Raw genomic sequence first — 16,219 nt, forward strand, 5'->3', positions numbered from 1 at the left:
GTTCCTAAGCCAGTGGGCATTTGTTTCATCTTTCTAACAAGAATCCCCTATTGGGCACTTTCAAGTGTTTCCATAAGGAAAATATTACTTTTAGATACTTTTATTAGGCAAGTAAACTTTTTTTTAGCTATATTTCAGTATTTTAAAGGCACTATTTATTTGTACTACAGAACGGTTAATTGGAAGTTGTCCTTGTGACTAAGAAATGAGTAAAAATATAAATATTATTTTGCTCTGGCAGTTTACTTAAATTTATTTCATAAATCATTCAACAAATATCTAATAAAAAAAGGATAAAACAAATACTTATTACTATGTATCGGGCACTATTTATAATTAGTATATTTGCTTTACTGTGTTCTTATTTGTCTCTCTTGAATTGATTTATAAATTTTTCTTTTTCTTAGACAAAATTGAAGAAGCACAAAAAGAACTTAATGGGGCAGAAGTTTCAAAAAAAGGTAAGTTAAAAATCAACCCTAATACAGATTTTATTCTTGCAGAGATCCCTGTACAGTTACAGCCTAAGTCAATCAGTATAAACAAATCACAAAACTGAAAATCACCTTAAGCCGATTGATATTTTTAAAAGTAGAGACTTTGCCTCATGAAATATTTTAGTTGCATATCTCATTCTGTAATTGTTTCTTACATATTAACATATTCCCTGGTAGGAGTGTGAAAGCTTTCTGCAGCTTTTTTTTGAAAGTCCTGTATATGAGATTGCCTGATAGCAATAAAAGTACCAGCCTAAAGGCTGCATGCACTTGGGTATGTGTTTATGCATGTGTGTGCAGATGTGAATTTATGTGATGCAGTAATTTTCTGGAGTGACACAAACCTGAAAACAACTCAAATTTCCTAACACCAATTAAGCGGAAGAATAGTGGAATGAACTGTAGTGCATTCACGTTTTGGAATATTATGAGCTTAAAAATTTTTCAGTTGACACTAATGATTTGTTGTTACATGGCAGAAATGGAATTGCAGTGTAGCATGTAAAATATCCCTTTTTTAAAAAGCAAGTAAGTTGTATGTATGTATATGCACATGTGTATGCTTATTAGTATTAGACGAAATATAAAAGGATTTATAAACAAATAGATGTACAGCGGTGGAAGGAGAGGCAGGTGAGATGAGTTAACTTCTTATATGTCTTTCTGTTTTTTCACTAGTTATAATAGGCAAAACTTTTTATTAAAATAAAAATTTGAATAAATGCGTTTTCGTCATAGAAAGCATATGGATTATTTTTCCAGATAGTATTAAAATTACTTTAAATTTATAAAACAACATATAGGAGGAGGGAAAGATAGTGAGTTGGATAGTGTTCCATCACTTTCTGGAAATAAATAAAATGGTGTTCTTTTAATATTGTGGGAAAATAGTTGGAATCGTCTTTATTTATCTTTCATGATTTATTATTATTTTTTCACTCTTATACCTTCTAATTACAGTGGAATATCTTGGCAAATAAATTAGCCAGCCAAGTAGGATTCTGCTTGAAAGTCTGTTTTTGTTTGTTTGTTTGTTTAATATATTTTACATCTAGTTAGGTTACTGACTAGGGATCGTGAGGGGACATAATTCCTAGCTCTCCAGGTTCTCCCTCCCTTGGACCTGCCTGCCTTAAGACTCCGCGATTGTTTGGGGTTGGTTTTAATAGTTACACTGTCACGTACGACTACAAAGTCTTTCCCCCACCTTCTCCCCACCCTCTCTTTCCATGGGGACTCTGGGAGGTTCATGTCATCGCTGACCCGTTAATGACATCCTGGCAAGAAAATAAAGAATAGAGAAGTCTACGCTGATATGCCGTTCCTTTGAAAGGTTGACCGAAGATGGTTTCCCCAGATTGCTGTAGGCACAAAGCATCTAAGACGCTCGGCTCTAAGAGGCCCTACTTTTAAAATCTCATTCCTCTCAGCCAGCCTTTTTCATATCTAGTAGTGGTTTCAAGCTGCTTCATGTCGCAAAATAAATTTGTGCTTGTCTTCCTTTTCCTTCTCTCTTACCCCTATGGAAAAGAGTCTTAAGAACAGTGAATTAAATGCCTGATAGGAGGAAACGAAACAAAGGATCTAGAAAAAGAGATTGGATAATGAGGTTCAGAATAATTGAGTGGGCTGCATATGGCAGGCTACACTTATTTAAGACCTAGGATGAATACCAAGTAAGCATTGCTCTATGCAGCTCACTTCTTAGAATTACTACTTGGCTTTCATTTCTACACGCAAATTAAAAAGAAAATAGTTTTCTTCTTAAGTGTAAGGAATAATACCAGTTCCTCTTTAACAGCATGTGATAAAATCTTTGAGCCTAATAGAGGTGTTGAGATTTCTCAAATCTTTTCTTGCTGAGTTTTTCTATTTTATTAAAAGAAATTTATTTCTTCCTTCAAAGCATGTACTTTAAAAACAGAGTCATTTGTTGTTGTTTTTTTGATTATCTGTCACAAGTCATATCTGACAGATTCCTTTTTCACTTCTTTTCTGACATACTTTTGGTTTTCATTTTCCCTGTAAATTTGACCAAATCTGGCTTTTTTTCCTATACTGGTAATGGTTTTCTAAGACTTTCTCTCTATTGAAAATTCTGTGGTCCTTTATTGAAGTTTTTTTCCTCCCCTTTTCTCCTGTTTTTTAGTCAGTAGGACAAGTTACTATTTTATTCAGAAGCATCTAGTGTAGTGATAGGTTCTTTAAATGAAAAAGAAAAAAAAAATCTTCTCATCGATTAATATGTCTTTCCTGATTTCTAAAAATTTAAGGAAAGGTTAATCTGGTTAATGTAATATAGTGGCATAGAAACTGACTTTGCCCATCATATACCAATAGAGTAAAGAAGTGCATTAAATTATGTTAATGCACTTATTTTAGTCCTTATTTCTGCATGTGAATTAAAATCATATCACTTTGATTTCATTTGTTTTGATTTTAATTTGGGGTTAAATGCAGTGTGCAGCATTCACACAATTCTCCATGACATCCCTATCATGCTATCTACTTGTTCCTAACAGGCACTGTGCTTGACACTTGTGTTCATTCAAAAATTTCTGAATGTGATTTAAATAAAATAAAGAGTTAATGCCACAGTTCTTGTAATGAAATATATACAGAGTAAGTGGGAAGAAACACATATACCTAGATGATTCATAAGGAGAGGTTTTACCTACTGTCTCTTGAATAGACTTTAATGCTTAGTTTAAAATTTTTATGTCATATTTGATATATATAAGTTAATATATGTAACAAAAATTATGAAACATAGTAACAATATGATTTGAGAACTAGAACATTATTAGTAATGTTGCTGCCCACTCACTGGTCTCCACTTCATCCCACTATCTGCACTATAGAGGTGTTTCCTGTCCTCAATTTTGTGTTCATCAAATAAGTGCTTTAAAAAAGAAATCATATATGTGCTTTTTACTTTTGCCTGATTTTGATCTTTTAAAAATGAAATTATGTTGTATGGTCTTCTGCAGCTTTTTTTTTTCATTCTATCTGCATTATTACTAAGACTCATCTATGTTGTTGCATGTAGCCATTTCTTTTCATTGTTGTAATAGTTCATTGTGTGAAATGATTTATTTTCCATTTCCCTGTTGATGGATTCCTACCTTTTTGCTATGACAGACAGTTCAGCTCTGACATAGTCCCATATCCTGGTACACACATGTGAATTTTCTAAGGTATGCATCAGCTAAAAGTTTTGCCTATCTCATTTCAGATTAAAAATCCATGTGGATTTAACTTTGCAACATTTATTGAGTAGCCTCCCCCATTATTATCTGTCTTATATTAGTTTTCCATATACATATACTGTTCTTCTACTATGGGTATCCCTGTGCCAGTATTACAATATGTTCATTACCATAGCTGTATTGTCTTGATATATATTAGGACAAATTTCCTCAAGTTATTCTTTTTCCAGAGTGTTTTGATTATTTTTAGGCTTTTGTTTGTCCGTTTAAATTTTAGATTCGGCTTATTAAAAACTTGTTGCAATTTTGCTGGGTATTTTAGTGAATTGGGGGCAAATTGACCATCTTCACAATTTTCAGCCTTCTTATCCATGAAAATAGTATATTTCTGATAATGGTGATTTCTTTATTGTCTTATTCTCTATATGAATCTTGTACATATTTTGTTAGATTTATTGGAACTTTATTTTTTGATAATGTTAAATTTTTTAATTAATATTATTTTCAAATTCTTATTATTGGCAAGTAAGAATGCAGTATATTTGTGTATATTGATCTTATATCCAGCCACCTTGCTGCATTCTTACTCATTCTGAAAATTTGTCTATAGGTGTTTTCATATTTTCTTACAGACAGTTGTTTTAGTTAACTAAAGGTTGCCAAGGCATTCTACCAGAAATGAGTTGGCTTTTACAATTGGGATTTATTAGGTTGCAAGCATACAGTTCTGAGGCCATGAAAATGTCCAAATCAAGGTCAGGCTACTCTGGGTCTTGTCGCTTTCAGCTTCTTGGTTTCCATAGTATCCTCGCTCAGCTTCTGGAGGCCTCTCTCCATTCCTCTGTGTTCCATCGATTCTGGCCTCTGGGGACCCTCTCTCAGGCTCTAGGGATTCCTCTCAGAGCTCCTCTGTGTCTCTGCAGCCCCCTCTTTCCGTATTCATCTATTCATAAAGGACTCCAGCAAGAGGATTAAGACCCGCCCTGGGTTATTGCTTACTGAAGTAACCTAATCAAACAGTCCCACTTAGAATAGGTTTACAGCCACAGGAAAGGACCAGTCCAAGAACATAATTTCCTGCGGTCCACAAAAGACTCAGATTACCACAACAGTCTTGTAGAAAGTCATATCAGCTAGAGTAATGGAAATTTAGTTTCATCTTTTAAGTCATTGTTCCTTTTATTCATATTTCTTGTTTTACTGAGTTGGCTCTAGTAAAATGCTGGCACAAAACAGTAGTGTTGACATCCTTGTCTTGGTATTTAAAGGAACACAGCTAATATTTCACCATTAAAATGATGTTTACCTTTTTTTTTTCTGACAAGGAAGGAGGATGATTAGTTTATTTGTTATTAGCTTATGAGGGTACCTCTTATCAAATGCTTTTTCTTCATATGTAGAGGTGATCTTATGGTTTTTAACCTTTTATTCTAATGTTAACCCTCATTTCCAGTTCTTTGATAAAATCAATTTGATCATACTGTTTAGACTTTTTAAACATATTGCTACATTTGGTTTGGTAATATTTTGTTGAAGAATTCTGCATTCATGGTCAAGAAATACAGGTCTGTATTATTTTTTAAATAATTTTCCTTGCCTGATTTTGTCTTATGGCAATACTAGCTCAATAGAATGATCAAGAGACTATACCATCCTGTTTCCCAAGGAAGTGATTGTTGAATATTGTAAAGATGTAAAATATCTTGGAACATATTTTGACCTATGGAGGTAGATTTTTAACTACCAATTCAATGCCCTTAATGATGGACTATTCAAGCTTTCTCTTTTCTCTCCAATCAGTTTTGGTAAGTTTTATTTTTCTTATAATTTAGCCATTTCCTAAGTATTCACATTTATTGGCCAAAAGTTATTCATAGTATTACCTTCCTCTCTTTAATTTCTACTGAACCTATAGTTGTGTCCCCATTTTTCTTGCTGATAAAGTTCATTTATGCCTTTTCTCTTTTCCTTGATTAGTCCTGTTGTAGATTTGTCCATTTTACTCTTTTTATTCTACCAACTTTTGTTTTTGTCTATTGTAGCATCCTTTCCATTTTCATTGAATTTTTTTCTTTATTATTTTTCCTCCTTGTTTCCTTTGGGTCTATTCTGTTATTCAAATATTGAGTTTGAAGCCTGACTTTTCATTTTTCAACCTTTATACTTTTTCAAAGAATGACCTAAGGCCATTAATTTCCTTGTGTTACTTTAGCTAGACCATATAGGTTTTTATATCTACAGCTTCATTAGTTTCTTTGCTGGTTTTTCTGACTCTAGTGATAGATTTTTTTTTCCCATATGGATGAGGATTTTATGCCTGGTTTTGTTAGTGATATCAGACTTAATTACTTTGTGATGTTAATTTAAAAAAAAATACAGGACTTCAAACATTATTTCCTCTTTTTTTTCCTGAATACTATGAAATCAAACTTTTCAGGGAATGTTCTATGAAAATACTCCTAGATTGTATGTTAAAAATTTGATATTCAGCATTTTACAAACGAATTTACCACTGTACAGATGGAAGAGGTGCAGTTGAAAACTGTTAAATAACTATACCCAAAGGTATACAACCAGAGAGTGGCTTGAGGAGGATTCAAGCCCAAGTCCTGGCTGTGTTTTTCTGATATCATCCTTCCCCATCACTGGGTAAGAGTTGGTGTTCCAGTCAAGGCTAAATCTGTAGTACTGGTACCCCTGTCCTAAATTATATTTTGAGTGTTGAGATTATGTTAACTGTCACTTCAAAAATGTTGAGATGGTTCACAATAAAATCCTTAGAATTCCAACAATGGGTGTAGAAAAGGGTGGGGATTTTAGGCCAGGTGGCATTGAGGTCTTTTACAATACTCTGTCTTAAACACCCAAAGCCTGAAACACTGCCGTTTTTACTAGCAGTCTCCTTTCATCAGCGGTGGTTTCACTTTGACATTCTGTATTGCAGCTCTCAGAAAATTTTTGTTGGAAAAATAGTTTTTGTTAATCTACTCTCACTTTTTACCATATATGTCAGGTTAATAGGTCCTGTATCTATATAAATTGTTATGTAGGTGAAGAAACACATTGAACCATCTGTACTGGGCGAATAACTGAATGGCATTCATTCAGACTTGCCCTCAGCAGTCAGTTGACTAGGAGGGTCTGTTATCATAGGAGACCCTCTGTGGCCTGAGGGGCGTGAAGGGGCATTGGGTTTCTATGTAAAACTAGACCACGTAGTTCAGAAGTGAGTGACAGATGGAGGAGGAGCAGAAAACTGGATTAAGAACTCTATAATTAGTGTATAAATGAGACTAGAGTTCGCTCACCTATTTTCCTAGATTTTTTTTAAAGCTCCATTATAATATAAGTGAGCTTCCATAGAGTGAAATATATGGTGATCCCCATTTTTTCCCTCTTTTTAAATGACCACTTATGGTATTTTAAAATTAAGTGAATACTACCAATCATGGTCCGTAGCATACATTTGGCATGGGTGGTGATTGGTGGTAATAGTCTAATGATATTGTCTCATAACCTGTAACAAATGTTCCACCAGGGTGTGGGGCTGTATGGGAAATCTACACATCCATATGATTGTTTTGCAAGTTCACAATATCTGTAACAAAAATATATTTTAAAAAAATAACTATGGGTTGGGGGAAAAACACACCGAATGTAAGGTAAGGAATATAGTTGTTAGTAATAATTTGACGATGCTCTTGCATAGTTTGTAACAAATGCTTCACACTAATGCAAAGAGTTGGTGGAGGGGTGATGTATGAGACCCCTGTGTGATGTTATGTATGTTTATTTTGTAAGTACACAATCTTTACTATACACTTATTGTTTATGTGTGTTCACATATGAATGATATACTTCAATAAAATTTTTTTTATAAGTTAAGTGAATACTGATTTGGAAGAATATTTTATGTGAATAAGGCTATGCTTTCATGCCAGTAACACTGTGGTCCATAAAAATTCTGCCAAGTGCGATAAATAACCTAAAAATACAAAAATATTCTTAGAAATTAGAGGTGATGATGGCCTTTCTAAGAAAGATTAACCTTTGTGGCATCATAGAGAGGTTGGTCATATTTTTTAAAATTAATATGAATAATGCTAATATATTAAAAGGCAAGATAAAAAGTATTTTAGAACAGTCTGGGGGAAAAGATGTGTGATAAAACCTGGTTGTCATAAGTAAAATGTTATAAACTTAGAAGAGCATTAACAATTTACAAAATGAAAGCTCACAATTGATATAGCCAGAGGGTGGCTGTTAAATGCCTCCCCCCCCAAAATTCATCATGTTTTCTTTGTAAAGTTGTTAGTTCATTTATTCAGTAAATATTTATTATGCATCAGCCTTTTTAAAAAAATTTATTTTTATTTTTTTAGCCCTGGGAAATAGATAGAAAGGAAAAAGTCTAAACCCTGAAGGAACCTGCCAGCTTGTGCTAGCTGAGAGGAGTTTACTGGAGTATATTTCAGCTTAAAACCCTTGCTCATCCTATCATAAAATCTGAAATGACAAAATAAAAACTCATAAGCTTTTATGCAGACTGATAACAGTGCCTAATAAATTCCCCTTGAGAGAACAACACATTTTCTGTTTCTAAAAAAATAAAGTCATCTCCTTTTTTCTTTAATATCAAATTACTTAAAAAATCAGGTTTTGTAAAGCATTTCTTTTTTTTTTTTTTTTTTTTTTAAAGATTTATTTATTTATTTAGTTTCCCCCCCTCCCCTGGTTGTCTGTTCTTGGTGTCTATTTGCTGCGTCTTGTTTCTTTGTGAGCTTCTGTTGTCATCAGCGGCACGGGAAGTGTGGACGGTGCCATTCCTGGGCAGGCTGCTCTTTCTTTTCACGCTGGGCGGCTTTCTTCACGGGCACACTCCTTGCTCGTGGGGCTCCCCCACGCGGGGGACACCCTTGCATGGCACGGCACTCCTTGCGCGCATCAGCACTGCGCATGGCCAGCTCCACACGGGTCAAGGAGGCCCGGGGTTTGAACCGCGGACCTCCCATATGGTTGACGGACGCCCTAACCACTGGGCCAAAGTCCGTTTCCCTGTAAAGCATTTCTTATAGATAATGCTATGAGCTTGAATCACAGGAAAATTAGTTTTGTATGTGTTACTTATTTGTGCCATGTACCTGTGTTGATGGTATCATATGTCAACCGTGTCAGTATTTAAACATTGCCTTTCAGGTAGGCTGTGCCAGTTTTACAAACATTTGCATAATGGTAAATCAACAAGGCATTTTTTAGTATATTGATTTAAAATAAATGACTTTATTCTCTTGCTGTGTTTAAATGCAGAAATGTAAAATGTTGCTTATTACAAAATACGAAAGGTAAAAATCCTCAAGATTTCCTGACAATGGTCAGTACTATGTACTGAGCCATTTATTAAAGACTTAAAGAGCTAACATGAGTTTTTATAGGACACTTCACAGATAGGCTTGCATTTTATTCTTTTGAAAATTTTTTTAAATGAAGCATGTATTACATTTTCAACCCCCCCCGACGACTCCCTCATTGCTCACGAGCGTGTGTTCTGCTCGTTGTTTCTGCTCATTGTCTGCTTGTTTTCTGTTTTTCTCTTTAGGAGGCACTGGGAACCAAATCTGGGACCTCCTGTGAGGGAGGCGGGTATTCAACTGCTTGAGCCGCATCCGCTCCCTGTTCATTTGTTTTTGCTCATTGTCTGCTTGTTATTTTTGCTCAAAGTCTGCTTATTGTTTGTCTGTCTTCTTTAGGAGGCACTGGGAACTGAATCCAGGACCTCCCATTTGGGAGGTGGGCACTAAACTGCTTGAGGCACATCTGCGCCCCTGTTTTGAATTTTGATGGTATATTTCATTGACTTCAAAGTGCTATTGACTGTAAGGTGCACAATGATTTTATGCACCATTGAGAAAGAAGAAAATGACTGCCAATTAAGTTATGACACTGTGCTCTTACAATTGATTAAAGATGCATCCTGATTTCAAGGAGATTGAGATGTTTATAAAACGTTTGTCTTAGAGTCTGTTAAATAAGTATTATTTATGTCTATTGCTTCATCTTATGATGAGATCATAATGTGTAGATTTCAGCTGCTTTTCAGACGGGGTCCCAGAGGACTTGGAAAAACAAAAGGATGGATCTTATTCTGTCATTTCTTTTGGGGATTTGGGCAAGAATGATAAGGGAAAAAATGTAGGTTATGTTTTTTTTTTAATTTATTATTTTGGTTTCTTGGATAATTGGCCTTATGACCGTAAGTCTTGGTATTAAAATCTTACTGGGTGATTTAAAAGAATAAATGTGTTGCTATTGAGTTATTTAAGCTTTTCTCCAGTTTTGCTGCTGTATTTTATATGTACAGGGCAAAATACAACACAGTAAGCTTGGCTCTCTGTTACTTGCTAGTGACTTGTTCATTTTCTCATGTTTCCTCACATCAGAGAAGGCAGTGGATGTGTTGTATGAATCTGAGAAATATAATTTGAGGGAGAAAGTATAGAAAATAAAAGTGAATGGAGGTGGAATAAATTGAAGACAGCTGAACAACTGCTGAAAAATTCTAGAAAATATATTTTAAAAATTAAAAAGAAAAACAGACCAGGAAACAACACAGAACCGTTTCACCAAAATATGCTATTCTTTTGTTACTGTTTCACTATTTGGAGTGTATTTTGTGGAGCTATATTGTATATAAAAAGAATACCACATTCCAGAGGATACTTTGAAATTTTGTTCTGACCACCAAGCTACAGGACATAACAGTTTTATATTCTAGCTCTTTTATTCAAGAAAAGATTTAGAAGGAGTGAGAGTCTGTGGATGAGGAGGGGAGGGTAGGAAGAAGACGAAGAACATTTAAATGAAAACAAATGCGTACAGTAAATGTTTATACATAATTTATATGTTTAGTAAATGTCCATTATATACCCATACATTTATACACATACACACATTATACGTCTATCCACTTAGAAACAGGAAATGGTTTGGAGCAGACCATGTCAGAGATTGTATTGGGCGTTCAGCGGTTTACGTAGGAGAAGATAAGGGGGAGTATTTCCATATCTCTGGCTCTGTTGAGAGTGTTGCTTTCGGTAGGCCCACCACCTAACACGTTGATAGCCACGTGGTAACATTTACCAAAATCCTTTAGTGGCTTTCCATGGCTCCTGTTAGGAAGACCAAACTTTATAGCACGGCCTGGAAGACCCTCGTCCACCACGCTCCTCCCCCATCCTCTCACCCGCCATGCCACTCTTCTCACAATTCCTCCAGGTCCAGATTTGCCTAGCTGGAGTTAACTGTTCATTGTATTAAATTATCTGGTGCAGTGTCACATACCAAGAGTTTATGTATGTCACTCTAACAAAATCAAAGACTCTACTCTCTAGCCCTTAGTAGGGACTATGGCCAGTGACTACAAGATAATCCCTATGACTTTATTTGGACATTAAGACTAAGACTGTGGTCTCTCAATATAGTTACTTTATAATACTATTTTAAGTATTTCAGTTAACCTGGTGGAATTGGATGTTGTGATGCCCTAAAGAATTGAGGATCCCAAATTTCTGAAGTTTTAATAGTACAACCCAAGAGCCTTCATAGTAGAAGTGTTTATAGATGCACATTTCCATGTTTTGGAAACGGACAAATTTTGCCCTCAATTTAAACTTTTCTTATCAACTTAGGGTCAGTGGTGTAACCAGCTCTCCATGAGGGGGAAAAAAAGCCTTTCTGATTTGTAGCCTTTGCCCATGTGGTCACATACTTCCACCATGGCCAATTTCAAGCTACCAGTGGTGATGACTTGCAGAATTCCTGAATATCTAACAGAACTGTGTCTTCAGCACATCGTGGCCTAGAGCAATTGTTATTATACTATGTTTTTCTTGTGGATTAAACTAGAGGAGGGAGAGACATATCTAAATTAAGTTTAGAGATCTTGGGACTTACTTAGAAAAATCACCAAGGTCTTTGGAATCTTTCCCATGAGAGTGACGCAAAAGGATATAAGTTTGAATGGCCTTTAGGGCAAGGAACTGTGACCATTACTTTGTAAAATTGTTTGAATCAAAGGCTGAATTAACCTTCTTCAGGTGATTTTCTTAAAACTGCAGAAATAAGAGTATTGGATTTGATTGTCACTTGTCAGTGATCTTGTTAGTAACATTTGGATTTTTAACTTTTGCCTCTTGAACTCACTATTTTTTTTTTTTACAAACCTTATTATAAGACATTCAAACAAGTTACAGAAATAGAAAAGGTGCCTGTTTTGTAATACCATATATCAACTGTTGACATCTATTAGCTTCTTTGCTAACCTGGCAGTAGCATAGCCAAAGAGAACCTGTCTTGAAGTACAAGGTTACTTTTACCACTTTCTCTGAAGTGCTTGTTGTTAATAGAAGCCAGGCAAAAGTGAATATCAAAATGGTAAAAAAAAAAAAAAAAAAAAAGGTTAATATGGCAAATGCTATAAATATACACTATCTCTCCTCTTAGCTTCTTTAAAAGACATAAATTATAGAAAGTAATAATTATAACTTTATATTGTATTGTTGGGGTATAATATTCATAGATGTAATAGGTATAATAATAGTACCACAAACAGGGGAATAGAGAAAAAAGCTCTATAGTAGTAAAATTTCTGTCTCCCTGGAATTAAGTTAGTATAAATCGGAAGTAGATTCTGATAAGTTAAGATGCATATAATAAACCCTAGAGCAAACACAAAGGGAAGTAACTCAAAAATATATATAGCAAAAAAATCATTAAAGAAATTCAAATGCAACATTAGAAAATGTTCATTTAATGCAAAAGAAAGTAATAAAGGAACAATAGAAGAACAAAAAAAAAATACAAAAATAAAATGGTAGACATAAATCCAGATATAATAATAATAGCATTAAATATGAATGGATTAAACAATCTTATCAAAAGGCAGAGATTGTCATAGTGGATAAAAAACAAGATCAAACTATGCTGTCTATAGGAAACATATGTAGATTCAAAGATACACATAGACAAAGTAAAAGGATAACAAAATATATGTAATGCAAAAAACAACAACAACAAAAACCAACTATGTCATGTAAACAACAGCAACTATAAGAAAGCCAGAGTGGCTATATATCAAACAAAAGTGACTTTAAACTAAAAAAAAAAGTTACTAAAGATAAAGAGATATTTTATAATGACAAAAGGGTAAATATACCAGGAACATAAAACAATCATAGACATACATTCACCTAACAACAGAGCCCTAAAACACATGAAACGAAAACTGACAGAAATGAGGGAAGAAATAGACAATTCAACAAAAACTGTTGGAGACTTAAGTACCCCAGTTTTTATTAAGGATAGAACAACTGGGCAGAAAGTCAATAAGGAAATAAAAGATTTGAACAACACTTTAAACCAATTAGACCTAAGAGACATCTGTAGAAACACTCTACCCAACAATAGCAGAATACACATACTTCCCAAGTGCACATGGAACATTCTCCAGTGTAGACCAGGTGCTTATCCATACAACAAACCTTGGTAAATTTAAAAGGATGAAATGATAAAACATATGTTTTCCAGTCACAATGAAATGAAATTAGAAATCAACAAAAGAAAAGCACACTTAACCTGAAAAAGTTCTTCTAGACCTCTGTAATCTCATGGAGGAGTAATGGTAATCAGCAAAGTAAAACCTTTATTGTACAAGAGATTCAGGTGATTCTGATTTTTAAAACAAGAAGACTAGGAACATTACTGTTGAAATTGATATATGTAGTTAATTCTACATTAGCATTTCTATATACTTGAGGAAACTAAATGATAAAGGCACTGGAAATGCTTTCTTTGATACAGAAATAGAACTTGTTGCTAAAAAAAATGCAGCTCCTACCCCTCCCCCCCAAAAAAAAACCACACAGTTTTTCAAAAACATCTCCTTAACATCAAGCAAAACTGAAGCTATAGTTAGAGAAAAATACGAACAATTATCTCCTCTCCTTTCTTTTGAATAAAGTAGAGTCACGTTTTTCTTACCTGAACTTTTATCATAAAAAATGTACCTGTGACCCAATGTTGATATCTCACCCTACTGTTTCTTAGGGATATTCTTGTAAAAGAGATTGAGTATTATTTTCTTTTTTGTTAGTTTAATTTTCTTTATTTTAATAGTGTTCAGTTTATTTTAAATAATAGTTCTTAATTTTATTTCCAAATATTAGAATAACATTAGCATTTTAGAAATTATTACAAAACATAAAATAAATCTATATATATTTTTAAATTTTTTTAACTTAAAGGCTATTAAATGTATAGTTTCACTGAATTTTTAATAACTCAAAAACCAGTGCTGATTCTGGCCATTCAGTATTATGGAAAATACATGCTGACATGCTGGTATAGCCATTTTATTCTAGTATCAACGATAATATCAACAGCATCAATAATAAGGAGCTAACATTGTTGTTCTGGGCATCATGCCAGGCTCCCTACATGCATTATCTCAAATAATCCCAGCATACAGCCCCACGAGGTACCATTATCTGCATTTTACAGATGAAGACGCAATATCAGAACTTAACCAAGGTCACAAAGCTAATAAATGGTAGACCAGGACTAACACCCAGGCTTCCTGTCTCCATCGTTCACTGGAGGACATATTTGAGCAATGATGTTTTAGAGAAAGAATGAGCAGAATTGGTAACTGGATACGAGAAGAGGCTTTGTGAGCTGTCTGGGTGGCAGTGCCACGCACTGAGATTGCCCTTGAGCTTTTACTTTTTTTTTTTCATGTGCCAGGACTTCATTGACTATAATAGGTACATTTCTGTGTATTTAATATTCTGGAAATGCTTCTACGAGTTAAAGTTTGTGTGTTTGAGAGAGGAGGAGAACAGGAGAATAGTATGTGTAGTGTTGAATAATGTACTCTTATTTCTTTCTCGGGAAGAGGCCTATTCAAATTTTCACCTTCTTGGGTCGGTTTCACCTAGAACTTAACTTAAAATCTACATGTCATTCAAGTGTTCAAACGTAATGTTCTTACAGTTTTAAATGTTTTTTTTGTTTTTATACCTTACCCATTTTCATGTCTAAGAACATTTGTTTATTGATTAGATTGACTTTTTAATTTTGTCTTCAATTTATTTCTAAATTTTATTTTTTATTTATTTCTGAATTTAATTTTTTTTCCTGCCTTCTTGCAGTCTTAATTATTTCTCTGAAGTCATTGGCTGCTTAGCAATTTTTCTTTCATTTATGAAAAAGTTCTATAGGTATGTATTTGACTATGAGTCATTAACCACACAAATATTTGAGTACTTAATTCTTCTGTATCTGCTGTATTTTTATTGGGATTATTTTCTGTTATTGTTAAATAAGCAGTCATTTATCATGTTTTCATTTACTAATTGACAGTCTTAGGTTGAATATTTCATTTACATGTTTATTTCTATGAGGATAAGACATGCGTATGATAACGTTTAAAAATACAGAATAACTTCAGATGATAAGCAGTAGTCTCTTTTTGTTAAAATCTATATTCTTTTTCTGCTTTCCGACTTTTTGCTATAGCATAACCTGCTAACGATTATACAAGATTTCCTTGTATAATTATTTTCCTATTCCTTTTGAACAGTTTTTGATTTGTGTATTGTTATGTATTTGCTATATTAAAAAGTTTAATAATGTTGAATTTTGCCATTGTTTAAACTTTTAGCCTAATGAATATGTGTCTTACTTTGGGATGGGAGTTGACATCAAATCCCACTTATATTCCATTTTGGCTTTTCTTTTCATTGCTGATATTAAAGTCATCCCTTGTTTTATCTTACCTTGGATAATTCTTTCATTAACAACTATTTCTTGAGCACCTATTAAGGGTTGGATATATACGAATGAATAATAAAGACAAGGCCTTAGAAAGCTTATATCCTGATCAGGGAAAGGGACAGAAACCTGTAACTAGGTACTTAGGGCATTTTTATTGTGATCATAATAATAAAAGAAATGTGCAGGGCAGGTGGGTAGTATAGAGTGGCAGCTGTTTTAGGGTTGACAGGAGTGGCCTCTGTCTGGGGGTAACACAGTATTAGGATCTAAAGGTTGAAAACGATCCAGCCATTTCAAAGGTGACAGTAGGGAGGGCCTTTCTAGCCTGAGGAGACAGTGAGGAATTGGCTTGTTGGAGGATCAGAAGGGACCCCGTGTGGCTGAGGCATAGCGAGTAAGGAGGAAATGGTGGGGAGGGAGGTTGAAAAAGTGGTCAAGAGCCAGATGAGCTTGCAGGGCTTTGGCTACCTTCATATGTTTGAATTATGGTCCCTGAGGAAGAGGAAGAACCTGGAGATGACACATGGCTTCCTGCTGCTTGCTAATGGAATTCCAACTCTTCTGTTGTGCATTCAGTGCCCATGATGGCCTGAGTCTAGAATAGCTCTCCAAATGTATCTCCCACACTACCAATATAGGAACCTCCAAGTTGACTTACGGTTCTGCACGTATGACTGATGCATT

General features: G+C 34.4%; 1 protein-coding gene across 6 annotated transcripts in view; it reads left to right on the forward strand.

The window, feature by feature from the left end:
• Positions 1-16,219, forward strand: part of HIVEP1 (HIVEP zinc finger 1) — a 146,380-nt gene that overhangs the window by 86,330 nt on the left and 43,831 nt on the right. For all 6 annotated transcript variants that reach the window (XM_058285228.2, XM_058285232.2, XM_058285229.2 and 3 more), the window contains one exon: positions 408-461. In XM_058285228.2, the coding sequence (XP_058141211.1) occupies positions 408-461 (54 nt within the window). The remainder of the gene's footprint in view (positions 1-407; positions 462-16,219) is intronic.

The sequence above is a fragment of the Dasypus novemcinctus genome, chromosome 22, assembly GCF_030445035.2.
Source record: "Dasypus novemcinctus isolate mDasNov1 chromosome 22, mDasNov1.1.hap2, whole genome shotgun sequence".
Taxonomy (NCBI): Eukaryota; Metazoa; Chordata; class Mammalia; order Cingulata; family Dasypodidae; genus Dasypus; species Dasypus novemcinctus.